This window comes from Falco naumanni, chromosome Z (genome assembly GCF_017639655.2).
Source record: "Falco naumanni isolate bFalNau1 chromosome Z, bFalNau1.pat, whole genome shotgun sequence".
NCBI classification, from domain to species: Eukaryota; Metazoa; Chordata; class Aves; order Falconiformes; family Falconidae; genus Falco; species Falco naumanni.
The window spans coordinates 30,422,575-30,440,240 of record NC_054080.1 but is presented as its reverse complement, the minus strand read 5'-3'; the positions used below and the strand labels follow the sequence as shown (position 1 = coordinate 30,440,240).

The window sequence follows — 17,666 nt, the reverse complement described above, 5'->3', positions numbered from 1 at the left end:
ACGGCAAATTACAAATGTTTACAATAGCAAATGAATATAAGCAAAAAGGAAAACACAGTACTAAAGACAAATTTCTTCTGACTAAAAGATTGTCTTGAATAAAATAAATTTCTTAGTATGCTAGAGACAGCTCAAAGAGTAATGCTGAAAATTGACAGCTATACCTGCAAAACAATCTATCTTTGTATAGTAAAGGCAATACATAAAAATACCTAATGTATATGCATCTTGTGAAGGAAACATTTATGTAAGCCTCACCTTGTCACTGTCATCATTACAAATGTGATCTTGATGGATTGAGTGGCATTGAAAGGGTGTACCAATGCTACCTACAAAAGAAGGGGGGGGGGGAAGAGAAAAAAAAATCATTAAAATGATAACCCAAATAGTGTGAACGCTAAAAAGAAAAACAAATGTACCAAATGTTCTTTTCTCCCCACATAGAAGAGACATTTATTTGCCAAACTGCTACGTCTCACAAGTAATGCTTTTAATTTTGGTAACAGAATACACAACCGAGAGACATTTTGCACAGTGTACCAACAATGTTTTCACATATGTTTTTTTCTCAATGTTTAAACAGAATAAAATTAGAACTAATTCATCAATCCAAAACAAACATACGCAGTGCAGTACATACACAACACGTGTAAATAAGGAGAAGCTACACACTTCATATTTAGCCAATATAGTCCTATCCCATATACCTTACTACAGAAAATTTTCAGGGCCCTGGGAAACCACAAAGCAGCTGTCTCTTTCCAGTGATATGTTAAGAACAAAAGTGAGTGGAAAAATCCAAGGTCAAAGCAGAGAAGTTTTAATTTTATCAATTTTGTTTGTAGCGGAATTTCTGCCTGCTTAAGGTCTTGCCACAGGTTTCTTTACGCCTAGAAAAAAAGGGACAGCACACCTCTGCAAAGGCTTACCCCACTCCTGAGACCTCTGTCCCAGGATGGAGGCAAACTGAAGTTTGATTGCATCCACACAGATTCTCAAACAGATTAACAGAACTCTTACTCACACTGTGAAGTTTTATTTCATGTGCTGCTTCCTTGCTTAGAAAGTACAGGAGTGGCATAACCACTGTTGTTGAATTTATGCTTCCCTAAGGTGACTTCTTCCTTGTCCAGTTGCAAATACCGAGCAAAACAATTTTTAAACAGCAAGAAGAAAAAAGTCTGATTTCTAAAGCTACACCATTTTATGATTTTCCTTACAGAATATCCATCTAGAACTTTTCTTCACAAGTTTCTTATGGTCATTCTGTTAAGACTTCTGAAATACTAGTAGTCCTTTTCTGTAACACTTACACCAAATTCCACACAAAACGTTTGTTATAAAGCTTTGCAGTCCATGTGTTGTTTTCAACCTGGACACAACTAATCAAAGATGATAATTATTTAATTAACAGGCAGCCAGCCATAGCCTGTGTAAGTTATAGCCTGTTTAAATTTTTGCTGGAGATCACGATGCAGCAAAACTCTGGCTTCTGAGAATTCACCTGCACGTCTGTACTACTCTGCACTCCAGAGAAGCCAGTTACCTTAAAATCACCAAAAAAGTTCAAGAAATAATGCACTGCGTAAACTGAATCCTGGAAAAGACAAATTAACAACAGTCAGTCCAAGGGCCTTTTGTGACTGTAACACAACCAGCAAGACACATAAAAACATGAAACTAATCTGGTTATTTTCATAGTTCTTAGGCAAACATGAAGATTCATTTAGTTCTTTTCACTGAGGGAAAGAAAAAAAAATTAAAAATCACTTAACCTCAAGCTGATGATTTTGGACAAAACACTACTTCCATCTGCAGTTTTATCTGTATATCAATCAAGACTTTTATCATCAAATCACATATGGAATGCCAATTAGGTTCTTGGTGAAACTTTTATCAATGCAGATGTAAAGACTGATTAAGAGAGCTTAAAGACAGGAGTTCCTGAGTTCCTAGTGAGTTAGCTGCCTAGCTGGCCTCTTCAGACAGAACTGACAACTGACAATTTGGGAAGAGAAAAAAAAAAAAAAAAGCAAGCTGATTTTTCGGACAGTTATTCTTCTGAAAAAAAAGTATTTTCCGCCAAACAGAGCTTCATAAAACTAGCTTCTTTCTGACTTATCACTCACAGAAGAGAAGTTATTTTGCCATAGGAGTAATTGACTCTGCCTGAACTGGCTTGAACAGCAGTAGAGCCTACTCATGCTGTGTATTTTTGTAGGAAGGGAGAGCAGAGAAGAAATCACTATACATTTTAAGTTTCAAGGTGCAAAGGGAAAAAAGAACCAGTTTTAAACTGTTCAAAATATGCAAAGCTCCCTTCCCATGTGATTTAGACAAATCGCAGAACACAAGTGTTTTCACCAGGAACAGTCCATATGCTTTCCTGAAATTTGGAATCTATTCAAGCTCAAAGGCAAAGGTTTGACAGGTTTCTGTTCATTACCCCAGAGGCAGAACTAACCTAAAATACAACCTCTTAGACTAATCCAAGATAAAAAAGATAGCAAATAATGAAAACAGTTTAGTTATGCCACATTACACAAGTACATACAAATTTGTTTTGATCATCTATGAATGCACAGTGGATAATGAAAGAAATTTCTAGAAGTGGTTCAGAGGCTACATCTAACCTCAACATCACCTAAAACTTGCTCTCCACCAAATCCAACTCATCAATGTGGACCCTGCCTTACAGACTACATGACAGGCTTTACAGATAGGCTTTTCAGGGACAGCAATCACATACACAATTACAATGATAAACTGGCTTTGTTCTAGCCACGATGGGTACCAGCAGCAGCAACACAGCTGCAATAGTACAGCTTTCAGTTAGTAAATACAATGTAGGACACCTGGCAGCCCATTAGGTGTCAGGTTGCCATAGCTTCAATTCTAACAATATCCGCATTACCAAGAAAAAAAAAAGCCAGCTTGGGGTTTATCTACATGTTGCAATCATACTCAACTGTTCCATGAACACAGCCACAAACAGCCAAATGCACTTAGCAGAGAATATGGCAATGCTTTCTTTTTAATATATAGGGTTTTTTTAAACAGGGTCTTTCATGGTCTTCTTATGTGTTTCATTTCTGGTCAGCTACTTAATAGTACCCGACAGTACAATAGGAAGATACAAGACATGATCGCTGAACAGTCAAGTGAAGATTTTAAAGATTTTGCTGCTTTGCACCAGTTAGCTGTCTGATCTCACCAACAGCCTCACCAAAAGCAGCCTTGGAAAAGGGCTTCTTTCAAAACCAGCATTGATAATGCAATCCCTTGAATGTGGGCAGCAGAGGTAACAGATCTAGGGGCACTGACAGAGGGGATTATGAGCTAAAGACTCTGCTCCACAATAATGCAATCTATGATGAGTTATGCAAACGGTTTTTGACTGTGGTTTAACAGGGAAACCATGCTGGAGGACTGGAAGGAACTGTAAGCCAATTTACATTGCCCTGACTGCAGGGAGTAAATAGAAACTGTTAAGCTACCTTCATATCCCCAAATCTACACTGAATTTCAGACCGACTCAAGAATAATTGTACCTGGGGGCTAGCAGATCCTAAAGCTATTACAAGCAAGGCTTTAATTCTGACTGAAGCATTTTCTCTGCTACAAAGCTCACAGAGTGGTGAAAAATGCCAGTAAGGCTCCTGTGTAAGCGACAGAATGTGGCACATGGGCCACTGCCCACAGCACCTTCCCAAACACACTTCCTTGCTGTAGTGTTCAGGAGATGCAACTGTGAGGTCTAATACCAATCATCTTGTCAAGCAAAATCCCAGCCAGAACTCTCTCTCTCCCACAATCCATAGGAGTCTCCCTGCTATGTAACACAAGAGTCAGGTTGTTTATTTATACTCTCATCTTCTAATACCCAGGCGACAAAACTGTAGCCTCAGTTTAGGCTGAAACACCTTCAAGAGACAACAGGCATCCATGAAACATCAGATCAGCCACCCCTTCAGCATTACCAGTATCAGGACAGAGTATAGAGTAATTCCCTTCAAGTGATGTACACATAACATGCATCTGTATATATGTGTGTGTACGTGTATCTATATCTCAAAGACTATATCTGAAAGACTTCAGGAGAAATCTGAGTCTGCCTTTTACCTGTTTAAACGCAGTTACACTCTTTTTCACTCCCTTCAAATCAAACTGAGATACTCTGCTTAAATTACGTCTTGAACTCAGGGAAAAACATCAGTTCTTTTGTACTAAGAAAGAATGCTATGCTCCCCAGATACCACAGGAAAAAGGGATTGTTTCCTTTCTAAACCCACATATTAAACTGAACAGCAGAAAGAATCTTCAGAATTTCATGATCTCTGCCTAACTTGTGCACCGTAATAAAATAATAATCAACATCAAGTTTGAATGGCTTGCTTCATGCCTGCCAATATTAAACAGTCCAAACTCACACAACGCTAGTCCAAGAGGAAAAAATCTGGGAGTTCAGTCCTTTTAGTTCAGTCGTCTCAGAGCTACTGCAAGTATCTCATTGCTTAAATGAGCAATACTGATTAGTACGCTCATTGCCTCCCCTCCCTAGCACCAGTCTGATAAGGAAAACATTTCTGTATGACACCTGTACCATCAAACGTACTTTATCCAGAGCGATGCTGTTGAGCCCTCACTAATTTGCATGAACTAGAAGAGTTCTGGGGTAAGCATTAGGTTTTCAAACTAGAGTTTGCTGAGTAGCAAATGCATGGAAACAAAGCCTGAATTGGAGCAAGTTTCGACTCCTAATTAACCGCTCCCTTTAAAATGCCTGTGAGTTGAGTGGAGTATAAAATTCTAGTGAGATACAGCCATGGATGGCCAGCCTACTTGAAAACATGCAAGATAATAAAGAGGTTAAATTATCTCTGACCTAAGAGCCTCAACTTTCAGAAAAAGTAATGCAAACTACTCCTGCAGATGCCTATTATCGGCTGGTCAACAATACTCCTCTGTTTGCTATTTATTTTTTAATTATGCTATTTAGATTTTGGATGTTCCTTCTAATTCAAGAGCCTCCAAATGGCAGTGAAGAAGTTACTTAAAAGTAAACAATGGTTTACTATTACAATGAAAAAGTTGGAGGGGAGTTCAAGAAATGATACAGCTACTTAGGCTGGTCAGGGAAGAGATGGCTCTAGGTCAACTGTCTTATAGAACATACTGACTTTTTTTTCCTACACATGCAAATCAGACCATGAAGAAGCAACACGTTGCATCGTGCCTGGGGGTTGCAGCTCTGCTAGCTGCATAGAATGCATATTAGGATTGCCATTCTTCCCTCATCTCCTCCACTGTCCTTTTTATGGACTCCAACAAACTGAAATTCCATAGGTTTCCCAGAGGTTTGTGGTCACATTAACTTCTGTTGTGGAAAGAATTTATTACACACTGGGAAAAGCTAGGATTTTTCAGTTGTGTGGTACAGCACACTGTTGCTAACTTTTAAGCAAGTCCTGAGCATAGAATATACATATCTAAGAGGCTGTGATAAAACTCTGGATGACATCCTAGCCAGAAAGCAGCCCAAAGTCACTAGAGAAGAAAAAAATTAAAATACTTCCTGAACTTACTTCCTCCACTTCCCAAGAAAGCCACGCTCTTGTTCAACTGCAGACAGTGTAGGTCTGGTGGTGTTTTCTGACTTCTGGTCTTCCCTTCCAACTCCCTGACACCAGTCAGCCTCACTGGTACACCTGCCATCCCCTCTCCCCTGCTACAATGCCCAGCTGAGAGATTCTGTCCTAATTTCCACATACCTTGTGAAAACTTGTATTTTCCAAACATCAGAAAGCATGATAAAGAGTCTGCAAGAAAAGCTCCCTCAGCTTCTCCTTTTCCTGCAGCTTTCAGGGAAACACACTACGTGCTTAATAATCATCACGAAAAGGGATGAAAACAGCACAACTGTAATGAAACCTGGGCCGATGCTTATTTCAGGAAAGTTAAGTGTACCTTGTAGTAACATTTCTGACTGAACGACATCTTGCAGGTATTTTAGGAGAAAAAGAGAGGAACCCCAGAGCTTAAAAAAGAAGCAAAACTAACACTGCAAAAGTCCTGAATACTGGGGCAGGCCACTAGGCTTCATAAACAGCTCATCGATAAACCAGCAGTGAAGAAAGAGCTTTTTACCTGTTTTCTGCTGTGCCTCTAGAAATCTGCATAAATGTTCTTACTTCAAACAAAAACCATCCAATTTAAATGTATTAATTTGAATTTGTAATTTATAATTACAATTTAAATGTATTTTTTTTAAATTAAATTAAATTAAATTAAATTAAATTACAATTTAAATGAATAAAAGTTTATTCATACAAACTGGACTCGTTACTCCAGCAACTGTCCACAATGTGACCCTCATAGCAGCAGTCTGAATATAACCCCACATACCCCACTGTGGCCTAGCTGTTGCCTTCCTCCTTCTGCACTGACTTTAGTGGCTTCATCTTTTCTAGGGAAGAGTGGAAACAACTGCAGTTCAGACGGACCGGTAACCCACAGGCTCAACCACACGGTTTTATCCCCTTTGTAGCAGTCTCATGCAAAGAGAGGCCACTGCTGTGGTAGCCATCCAATGTCACCCTGCAAGGTCCAAATTCTTACAAGATTTGTGTATTTTTAAGTTGAGCACGTATCTGTGTGGAAATTTGAGTGTCTCAGACACTACGGTGTCTGAGGGATCCAACCCATCAGAACCTTGCTTCTCCACATACTCTAGATTTGCAGCTAAAGTCAGCTATTAAGTAAATGAGAAGTTCTTTCCTCAGCTAACAATGCAGTATTAATGGATAAGCATAGGCCTTCAGTGAGCATATATAGTTTCATTGCCAAATTATTAAAATTATTTCCATACAAGATTTATAGCCATAAACTATACTGACCAGGCATGCCGAGAGCAAATGATCAGATTCAGCCAAGCTTCAAATAAAAAGAACGTACCTCCCAACATTTAAAGAATTCTTGAAATCAAAGGTGTTACAGAATTCATGTTTACTTCTACAAATTCTGTCTGTATGCACTGTAAAAATCCCTAGAAAAATGGAACTACTATACATAAACAGCCTTTTGGAACATTCTTCAAATATTCAACTTTGTAATTTAAAAAGATACTGAAACACATCAGAAGTTAAGTCCTTACTGTTGGCTTTTTTCAACTCAAACATTACTCAGATTCTATTTTGGATTTCATGCAAGTGTAAAACTAGTATTTTAAAAGTTTGTCTTTCATAGCTTTACAATACACATACAAAAGCAAGGAACATTTTCCGTAAGCTTATTGACAGCTGTGTGCTTTGCTCTGGGGATCAGGTTTTCCCTGCTTATTCAAGGAACAGCTCAGCAAGAAGTCATCCAGGGAAAAATTTTACAGCAGCAATAAACCTTCAGGAAATTAGGTTACTGCAGAAATACCATTACACCCATAAACACAGTACCAATATTTTACTGGTACTCTTAGTACTCAAAATGTCAGGAGATGAAGTGTAACTGATGAGGTTACACAGAATAGCAAAGCATCTACAAAACCTGTTAGCAGGTTATTGAGTTTGGTTTGTAATAGTAAGACACAATCAGACAAAACCAAACTACATAAAGCAGTAAGGTAAAAATATTACTTGTGTCAAATAAGCTGTTTCATCACAGAGACTAAAGTAGGACTGAGGACAGTCTCTATGATCTAAGACTAAGAAGTGATCTTCCTGAAGTGGTACCATACAGGAAGTTCTAATCCGTTATGATAAGGCTATTCTAAAAAAATGCTGCCACAATTATGCATGTGGTAACAAGTATATACTATTCCCCACCCCCCAAGGCATTTTAAGATTTCAATTGAGGTCTACTGTAAAATAGAAGTTTAAAAGCCATTTCTCCAATTTGGATACAATATGACATTGTTTATAACATCATTCCCACTTCCTTTGCTACTCCAGAGTAAAACTTCTATCACAAGTATTTAATATACATTGTTTACAAACAGAAGCTGTTCAAAAATAGATTTGATTACAGGATGAAGTTAGACCATTCCTTCTCTGTTATCTTTGTATCCTCCTCTCTCTGAGGAATGAACTCCATAAAAATCACACCTTTCTGGCTATCTCACGCAAGTGCCAAACATGGAAGATTACCAGTAAATCGAGACTAGACCATTTAAGAATTTGCAGCTGCAAGCCCTGCATCAGATGACTGCACAAGTGCCCACCAGGGAAATCCACTGTGGTGCACGTTCCGTAGGGCACAAGCAAATTTTGAAGAATTATAAAATGGTTTGGGTTTGAAGAGACCTTTAAAAGATCACCTCGTCTATCCTCCCATGGGCAGGGACACCTTTCATTAGATCAGGTTGCTCAAAGCACAGCCCAGCTTGACCTTGAACATTTCTACTGATGGGACATCTACAACTTCTCCACAACATCCACAGCAGGGCAACCTGTTCAAGTGTTTTTCCACCCCCACAGTAAAGAGCTTTCTTCTGTATATCTTCCTTATATTCCTAAATCTACCTTCTTTCAGGTTAAAACCATTGCCCCTTCTCCTGTCACTACAAGCCTTAGTACAAAATGCGTCCCCATCTTTCTTACAAGCCCCCTTTAAGTACTGAAATGCTGCAGTAAGGTCTCCCCAGAGCCTTCTCTTCTCTAGGCTTAACCACCCCAACGCTCTCAGTCTTTATTCATAGAAGAGGTCTTCCAGCTCTCTGATCAGCTTTGTGGCCCTCCTCTGGACCTACCCCAACTGGTCCATGTCCTTCTTGTACTGGGGAACACAGAGCTGGGCACAACACTCCAGGTGGGGTCTCATGAGACCAAAACAGAGGGGGAGAATTACCCCCCTCAACCCGCTGGCCATGCTGCATTTTTTGGCTGACTTTCTGGGCTGCAAGCGCACATTGCCAGCTCACATCTAATTTTTCACCCACCAGTATCCTTCTCTGCAGGGCTGCTTTCAAACCATCCATCCCCCAGTCCACACCAGTGTTTGGGATTAGAGTCACCCTGATGCAGGACCTTGCCCTTGGCCTTGCTGAACTTCATGAGGTTCACATGGGCCCACTCAGGCCTGTCAGGTTCCCTCTGGATGGCATCCCTTCCTGCAAGCCTATCCATCCACTGCACCACTCAGCCCGGTGTCACCCACAAACTTGCTCAGGGCGCACTCAATCCCGTTGCCTATGTCAGTGATGAAGATACCAAATAGTACTTGTCCCAGCATGGATCCTTGAAGGACACCACTCATTACTGGTTTCCACTTGGATACTGAGCCATCGACTGTAACTCTTTGGACATGGCCATTCAGCTAGTTGCTTATCCATCAAATAGTACATCCGCCACATCCTTATCTCCCCAGTTTAGCAGCAAGAATGTTGGTCCAGCGTGGGACAGCATCAAAGACTTTACAGAAGTTCAGACAGATGGTATCTGTAGGTCTTCCCTTGTCCACTGATGCAGTCACCCCATTGTAGGCGGCCACTAGGTGAGTCACACATAGACTTGCCCTTGGCGAAGCCATGTTGGCTCTCTAATCACCTCCCTCTGATCCATATAATTTGACACAGCTTACCACAGAGGTGAAGCTGACTGGTCAGTAATTCCTAGGGTCCTCCTTTTTACCGTTTTTGAAAGGATATTTTCAAAAGAAAGTCAGGAGATAAAAGTGCCTGTGGGATTACTGATAAAAGATACATAAATCTGAACCATCTCAACTGCTCCCTGGACATACAGAAATACCACCCAACACATATGCCAACCTTTCTGTGGGGAAGATAACAATTGTCCAAAAACTTGTTTATTCCCACAACCAGCTCATGTTTCTTCAGGGGTGATCTACCTATCATTGTGCAGATAATTCCCATGCTGCTGGAGACAAGGTCTACAGATTCACAAGAGGTTATTCCCATTGGACTGGGCAGACAGGTACTTGAACCAAATGAACGATACAGGAATCAGTTCCTCCTGTCTGAGTAGTTGTTGTCCTTAGATCTTCTCTCACAACAAAATAATTCCAAGGTTATTTTCTGAAGAACTGACATCAACTTAAATTGCAGCTTGAAACACACTACCTCTGTAGCTAGAGCACAAAAACATACTTCCTTTTAGCTGCTGTATTACAGGACTCTGTACAAGAAACTGACTTTTGCTGAAAGTAAATCAATCCTAGAGAAAACAAACAAACAAACAAACAAAAAAACCCCAAAAGCCTGGCAAGCCACCAAGGATTTTAAAAAACCCAATCTTTTAATCCTGTCATGGAATTCAGTTTTTATCATCAGGTGTTGGAAGCTGACAAGAGAGATGCAGACAAATATGCACGACAACTACATTAAAAACCAGGTATGAGCACAGATCAGAGCACAGGGATACCCTTACCACTGCTCTATTCCCATCCTTATAGGACTTTATATTAATGGTTTTGAAGAATCAGATGTCTGAAGTTCTTGAGCTTCCTGAATTTAAGTTATTTTTCAAACGCTACCTGAAATTTCAAGCCATTTTTCTTTATTTGTAAGTAGGCTAGTAAACCAATTTTCTCGAAATTCATCTTCTCTTGAGAATCTCATCAAGACTCCGAAAACCCAGACTGCTTATGCAAACTGTCTAGCAGCTGCTTTTTGGATGCACTGAATGAAGTGCCTTCTTTGGCTTACATTTATTGTTACCATTACAACATAAACTTGTCATTATTACAATAAAAAAGCAAGCACAGAAGCAAAACATTAAATATTAAACTCTAAACCCTAGCTTGTCATGTCCCTCTATGTCTTTACAGTGTCACCCACCAAACTCAGCGTTAATTTGCACAAAGATTTATTATTTCCCCCCCCCCCCCCCCCTTCAAATAAAAGCTTTAATGCTCCCACACAGCCTAACCTGGAGAGAAGAAAGCTTCAGTGGTAAAAATGTTGCTAGTGCTGTCTGATTCATGCAGCCTTTAACACAGATAGGAAACAGCAATTCAGAGCATGCATTTATGATCAACTTCTTTCAATTCCTTACTTTTATCAAGAAAAAAATGTCATGAAATACTGCAACCAAAATTTTAAATACATCTCAATTTTTTTTTTTTTTTTTTTTTTATTTTCACTGCATGTTCATTTTAGCCATAAGGCAAAAGGTAGCCATGAGGCACTGCCTACTTAGGAACTGACCTTGCAACTATCTGTTTGAAACAGGTTCTATTCTGAAAGCATAGTTAAAGGTGTATGATCAAGTCATCTCCAGGAAATTACTTCAAGGGAAAGGCCAAGCTGTCTCTAAAGACAGCTTATCTGCTAAAATGGGAAAATCTGAACACAATTAAAACTGGTCTCAGAGAGAAGCTAGAGTTAAAAGTAGTATTTTTTTACTGTGTATGGGCTTTCCACAACCCTCATTTCCATGCAGGTGATTGAGTGCTTACTGTTGCAACTTAAATTAATAATCAGTAGGAGTGACTTGTCCAGACAAAATGAAAAAGTTAATTTATATTTGACAGGCCATGAAATAACTTTCTCTTCCTGTCTGTCTTGGTCTTGCTCCATTTAGTAAGCATTTGTCCCAGTCTTGTTTCAAAGCACGAACCATGTTAATCTTTAGCACTTTATTTATGTCTTTCTCTTATACGTGCACAGTAAGGCCATTAGCAGCCAGAGACACCCCATCAACTTTTCCAAATATTTTTGTTCCTTGAACAAATCAGGTTATGATAATACCCTGGATATTTGGAAGGAAAAGAAGATGAGGTTGACAGCACACCTCTTTTATCCCAGTGCTGCACGTACATGGACATAAGAGACAGCAGTATTAGTTTTCCTCCCTTTCTGGATATATTATGTCTCAATCCATTCTGATTTTCATAGAGAGAAACTTTCTGAGGAACTTGCTTGATCACAAGCAACAGTATCCTTGTAATCACTGAAGCAAAGATTCTGAGAAAGGGGGAAAATTTGATATCCACACAGCTGTATGTTTCTCCGGAAAACCAAGTTCTGCTTTTTTTGGAGTACCATTCAGTAAGCAAATTACATCCAGCTTTACAGCACAATTCTGTGCTAATTTGTTGTGTCTCTCATGGGGAAATGCAGCAATTCCTTCTGACTTTTTTTCTTCTCTGGCTTTTAAAACCAAGATGCACTACCACATACTTTGTCTCACCCTGTTTTGGTATTCCTTCCCCAGCAGCTCCCTCTAACTAGATTTGCCTAGGCACCTCCACAGCTCCTAGCCTCTGTCACCACCCAGACCCCACTTGCTCTTGTCCACACTATGCTCATTTGGAAAACCTTTTTCTTCTACACTGTCTATTCTTAGGAGGAAAGACATCAATGGGTACATGAAGTCCCTAATTTTAGCTCTGGCGCAAATACAGGACACAGCTATCAGAGTTGTAACCCGCAGTTAAAAATACAAGTAAATCAGCCAGCAAACACATATACAGAAAGCACCATGTTGCTTACAATTTCCAGCATTTCTGAATTCTGATTTTTTTACGATTTTGATCTTTAAAAGCTCTTCTTTATCCATAGGGATGGTTAATTCAGAACACCAGCACAAGAGTCTAGGCCTCTACCAGGTTTCAAATTCCAGGAGTACATTACCTAACAAGAAAATTTCTCATGAAAAAATATTCTGAGAAACTTACCTAACCAGCCAAAATGTATTTCTGTCTGTCCTATACCTTGGAGAGAGCAGAACATTTCTTACAAAGTCTTCCCAAGTGTTGCACTGGAAAAATTTCATCTGATGTGTCAGGATTTGGGGAAAATAAGCTATGAAAAACTGAATGATACCTTCAGTTTCTCAGAGAACTACTGCACTCTTACCAGCTCTGCTATCAGGGAACCAGACACATACATCATATACACAAAGAACTCCCATTTCAAGTAACACCACTCTTTTATTTCTAAGACCTTCAACTTCTAACTAAATTCCAAATGAAAAAAAAAAATATCGAATTACATTGTTTTCCCATCATACCTCAGTGCGTCTGCTTGAAAAGGCAGCTAGTCAACACTTCATGCACATACCACCATACATGGTGTCCTGCTGCTCCAGAGTGTCCATCTTATCATACCATTTCTTCCTTTGTTTTTTAGAACAGAGAATTCACCTTCCATTCTCCAACAACGCTAACAGACAGAAAAACCCCTCTGAGAACATGCTGTAAACCCAACCATATGCCTTACGTTGGAGATGAAAAGCTTCCAGGATTAAACACAGGCTTCTTTTTCAGTGTCAGCAAGAATCACCACACTGCCCTATTGAATAGCATAGGGCAACTTTTCAGCATGGTTATGTCAGTCACTATTTTTGCACGCTGTTGCCTTTCCTCTTTAAAAAATGAAGATTTTTTTTTTGGCCTATCTTTCATGCTTCCATAGGCAAGTTTATCAGACTGTAACAGAGGCACTCTTTTGATACATAACCAACACTCAAATTAGAAACCTGTCAGCCATGGAATGGGTTAATTTTAACAACCGGAACAAAATGGAGAAACTAAACAAAAGTTTGATTTTTACATATATTTTGCCTTTGTTAGACATTAGTAACTCTAGCAAGGGCACTCTGGAAGCTTGCTACCTAAGAACAAATACTCAGGCTTAGATGGATGGCTGGTCTAAACCCCAACCTTGTCCCAGTGCTGGTCAACAACCTGAGCAAGCACAGAAGAAAGCACCTAATTTCTCCTCCTTTCAGCACAGCCTATCAGCTCACAACCACCAGCAGTTCTGGGATCCCTGATCTGCAGGTTGCGTGTGGATGGCATTGATTACTGAACAGCGATGATCCATCCCTCATGAATTTGTCCAACCATTCTGGGTCCCCCACTTTTCATAACAAATCTGAACTTCATTCAAATCCTTCTGATAATCCTTGCATCTTCCAAAACTCACCTAAGGTTCTTAACAAAGGTTCTTAAGGTTCTCAGCAGAAAAACATACTTTTTTGGAAAAAGTATGTTAAAAAAAATAGCTCTAACATACTTTTCCCATTCTCAAACACATTATCGATTTAAGCAGCTAAAGACATGCAGAACTCAAAATCCTGACTTGTGATAAAGGAACGCTGTTACAAAGAAGTCAGAGTTTTCCTTTACTTTGTAGTTATTTGGAATTAACTAGCTTAGGTGATTCTGACATCATGGCAGTTAATACCCATCAGAAAGCTAATTTACCTTTCTGCCAAGTATCTACTCAAGCAACACAAGCTGGATTGCACCCGTCCATGTATGTTAAAAATTGGGAATCAAATGGGCTAAGATTATCAAGATCAAAATCAGTAGGGTGGATAATACCAAGGCTAAAGGTAAGGTCTCTTTTGCTTCCGTAAAACATGCAGCATACAGGCAGGTTCTCATTAACTCACAGCATGCAGAAAGATTCTTCCATCTGGAGGTCTCCTGAGACTCAAATAACCACACGAACCCACTTTTTGGACTGGACATTCAAGCTGCCGGTTATTTGGAAGATTACTCAGGAGTTCTCAAGAGAGTCTCTCCATTACAAACCCTTTCACAAAAAAGGAAGAAAAATACAGAACAATGAAGTTCCATAGTAATACATTACCTCCCCAAAAATCAACATGGACCAAAATATAAGATAGTATGCACAACCGTGATTCCAAACCTTGCTCCAAGGAAGAATCTTTGAACATCACCAACTAGCAGATTAAAACACACGTTTAAATTAAGACACTGAATTTAAACGTAATCAAAGCTATTTTAGGATGTACTTAAAATTGAAGCCTAAGCTGTCTAGAATGAAAAAAAGAAAAGAAACAGTAATTGAATATTTCAAAGGGGTATACATTGGTCCTGAAGTTTTAGGGTCAGTCAAGCCTCTGGAAGAAGTCCTTGGCTAGCAGAGGAAGTCAGAGTTGTTTAGTGTTCTTTCAAAAGCTGAAGTCTACTTTTTCTCTTCCATTTGAAAAGTTGAAAATGTATCTCAGTTTAATAGCTTACTCACTCAAAATTAGTAAGTTTATTACAAATTGTAGGATAAAACAGTCTAGTATTTATGGAATGGATAAACTAGTTAAAGCACAACTGAACACTAAATGACTAGTTCTACAAATACTACATACCAAGAAAAAACTGTTAAGTTTGCAACTCCTCCAAATATCTTTGTTTTCATTTTCCTGATTTTCCTAAGCTTTTTTATTCTCAGCACATTGTAATGTAAACATGTCTGCCTTTTAAGACTGTTTAAACAAGCCTGTTGTCTAAATTTAATTTCATTATGTTCCCATTCAACACAAGCCCAGCATAAATTAAGAAATAAAAATTAATTTTATAAAGGAATAAGAAACAACTACCCATGCAATTTTCCAAAAGACTATAACATGCAACACAGGAAGCCAATTAAATACTAGCTACATGAGTTGCTTAAATGTGCCTGTAAGCTACCCACTTTCCTCACAAAAATTAGCAGATAAGTGCAAAAGCTATGTTCAATTGGAAATATCATTGTTATTAACTAGGAAGATTTAAGTTTTCTTCAGATGAATGCTCCAAAGTTAAACTGAAAAACATAATTCCAACAGGTATCCTACCTGCCAGTCTGAATTAACTGAAACCAATCCAACCTAGTCTATACATGAAGACATTTTTTGTGCGGTTTTAATTTTATAACAAATGGGTTTGCTTGAGGCTTCCCTACTCATGTGCTGTAAAGGTGGGCAGGAACCACATACAAGTTCGTATTTGTTGTCAGATGTACACACGGAACCTTCTAGTTTTGTTCCCCTATTTTTTACATTTCGATCTCTTACCCGCGCTAACGTGTTTTCTTCATTATTTTTATTATATTTATATATATATTATATATATGTAATAATTATATATTTTGATATGCTGTTCTCTGTTCTGTAAGATGCACTGGTAACTTAGCAATGGTATCGGGCGTCTTCACTTCACACAGCCCAGTAAGTCCCCCCAGTTACACCGCGGAGGAGGCCGTTTGTTGCGGCGCCAGCGCTGCTCCCGCTGCCTTTGCGGCGCGGCCCGGAGGCACGCACGCCCGCACGGCGGCTGCCGGCTGCCCTCAGCCCACCAGGGGGCGCCCCGCCGCGGGGGCACGGCGGCCCCCGCGCCCCTTCCACACGGCCGGCGCACGCCCCGCAGCCACGCCGCGCCCCCCGCCTCGGCTCCACCGAGCCCACCCCTAAGCTCGCTCGCGGTCCTTCGGAATTCGAAAGCTGCATGATACAGAGCACGCTGGCATAAACATTTGCTAAGTAAAAACCACCACAAAGTAAGGGACTTCTATATATACATATAAAATACACTTTTTAATCTACATATGTATTTATATACTTTTATATTTTGCTTTACAAAGCACTTATTTATAAGGTATGAAGCTGCAAAATGTAACTGGATTGTTTCTCTGAAATGTAAAGCAAATTGCTGATTTGTTCCCGGGATGGGGTGGGTGCTAGAAGCACAACCAGGTAACAAAAGACATTTGAATGGGCCAATTACGAGACCATCATGTAACTACTCTTATGTGGCTAGAGGTTGATGATTTAAAATGTTAAAATTTTAAATGATTAAATAGGTCAAATGTTTAATCTGTAGATGCCTGGTACTTGAATAGTCTTCCAGTTATCAGGCTCCTCTCAGATCACTCATGCCTACCCACCAGTGCATACATCCCAGTCCAGGCACCAGACACTTCCTGAGCCCTACTCTGCTGACTCACACCTCCCTCCTACAGCCATCAGCACGAGCACCTCGGATGCATACAAAACCACCCATGATCTGTGATCAAGAATTTGCACGGGAAGTCCTGGTCCTTGCTGCTATCTTCCTGCATCAGCCTCCAACAGACCTGCTTGATGACTCCTCATGCTACAGCACAAATAGCCTTCTCCAGGCACCCATGGTCCTCCCAGACATGGTTTAATTCCATGCTCAGCAGCTGCAAACTGAACAAAAGGGACATCTCCTAAAAGGCTGGCTTAATATTACCAAACTCAGTTGTAAGAGATCCGTCAAAGTTGCTCCAGACAAGACAAAGTTGCCGCAGCCCAGCTCCCTGCTTTGGGCAAAAGAGCATTCCCCACCCCACCTCCACCCCCTGCCTTTACCAGCCCACTCTACAGATATACAGAGAGGTATTATGAGAAGAGTAACAAACTATTAATTTATTTTTAAGGATCAAAAGTATGGTCAATATAAGGAACATTTTTGTCTCTGTCCTAAAGATTACATCCACTTTGATTGTCTGTAATCTAAAGGAACTAACTAACCTAGTTTTTCCAGCGCAGAACTGTCCCCTGATGTAATTAAAACAGTTTTGTCATTTCATTTTTCCTAGAAAAAAATAAAGAGACAGAAAACCAAGCAGCTGCAAATACTTCATTCACAAAACATGTGCAGCAGAGAATGTGCCTATGAACATTCACCACTGTTGTTCCACTACAAGGAAGCTAAAATGCACGGTAAAACTAGGAGTAATCTGGTTTATATTAGACCAGTTTATCAGGTGTTAGGCAGAAGGCAAAGTGCCTTCTCAGCTACCAAACATGTAAACTAAAATCCTAAATAGACTAGCGAGCTCATGTTCTTTTTTTCTTAAATGTGTGTGTGTAACTATACCTCCCTGTTTGATAGTTTGTAAAACTTGGGGAGCCCTTTGAACACAACCCACAGTTTGCCACAATTTATAACTTTATTACTTA

At 39.7% G+C, this 17,666-nt stretch overlaps 1 protein-coding gene across 2 annotated transcripts in view; it reads right to left on the bottom strand.

Annotated features, from left to right (window-relative positions):
- Positions 1–17,666, bottom strand: part of RNF38 (ring finger protein 38) — a 112,397-nt gene that overhangs the window by 54,710 nt on the left and 40,021 nt on the right. For both annotated transcript variants that reach the window (XM_040580191.1, XM_040580193.1), the window contains exon 2: positions 259–329. In XM_040580191.1, the coding sequence (XP_040436125.1) occupies positions 259–329 (71 nt within the window). The remainder of the gene's footprint in view (positions 1–258; positions 330–17,666) is intronic.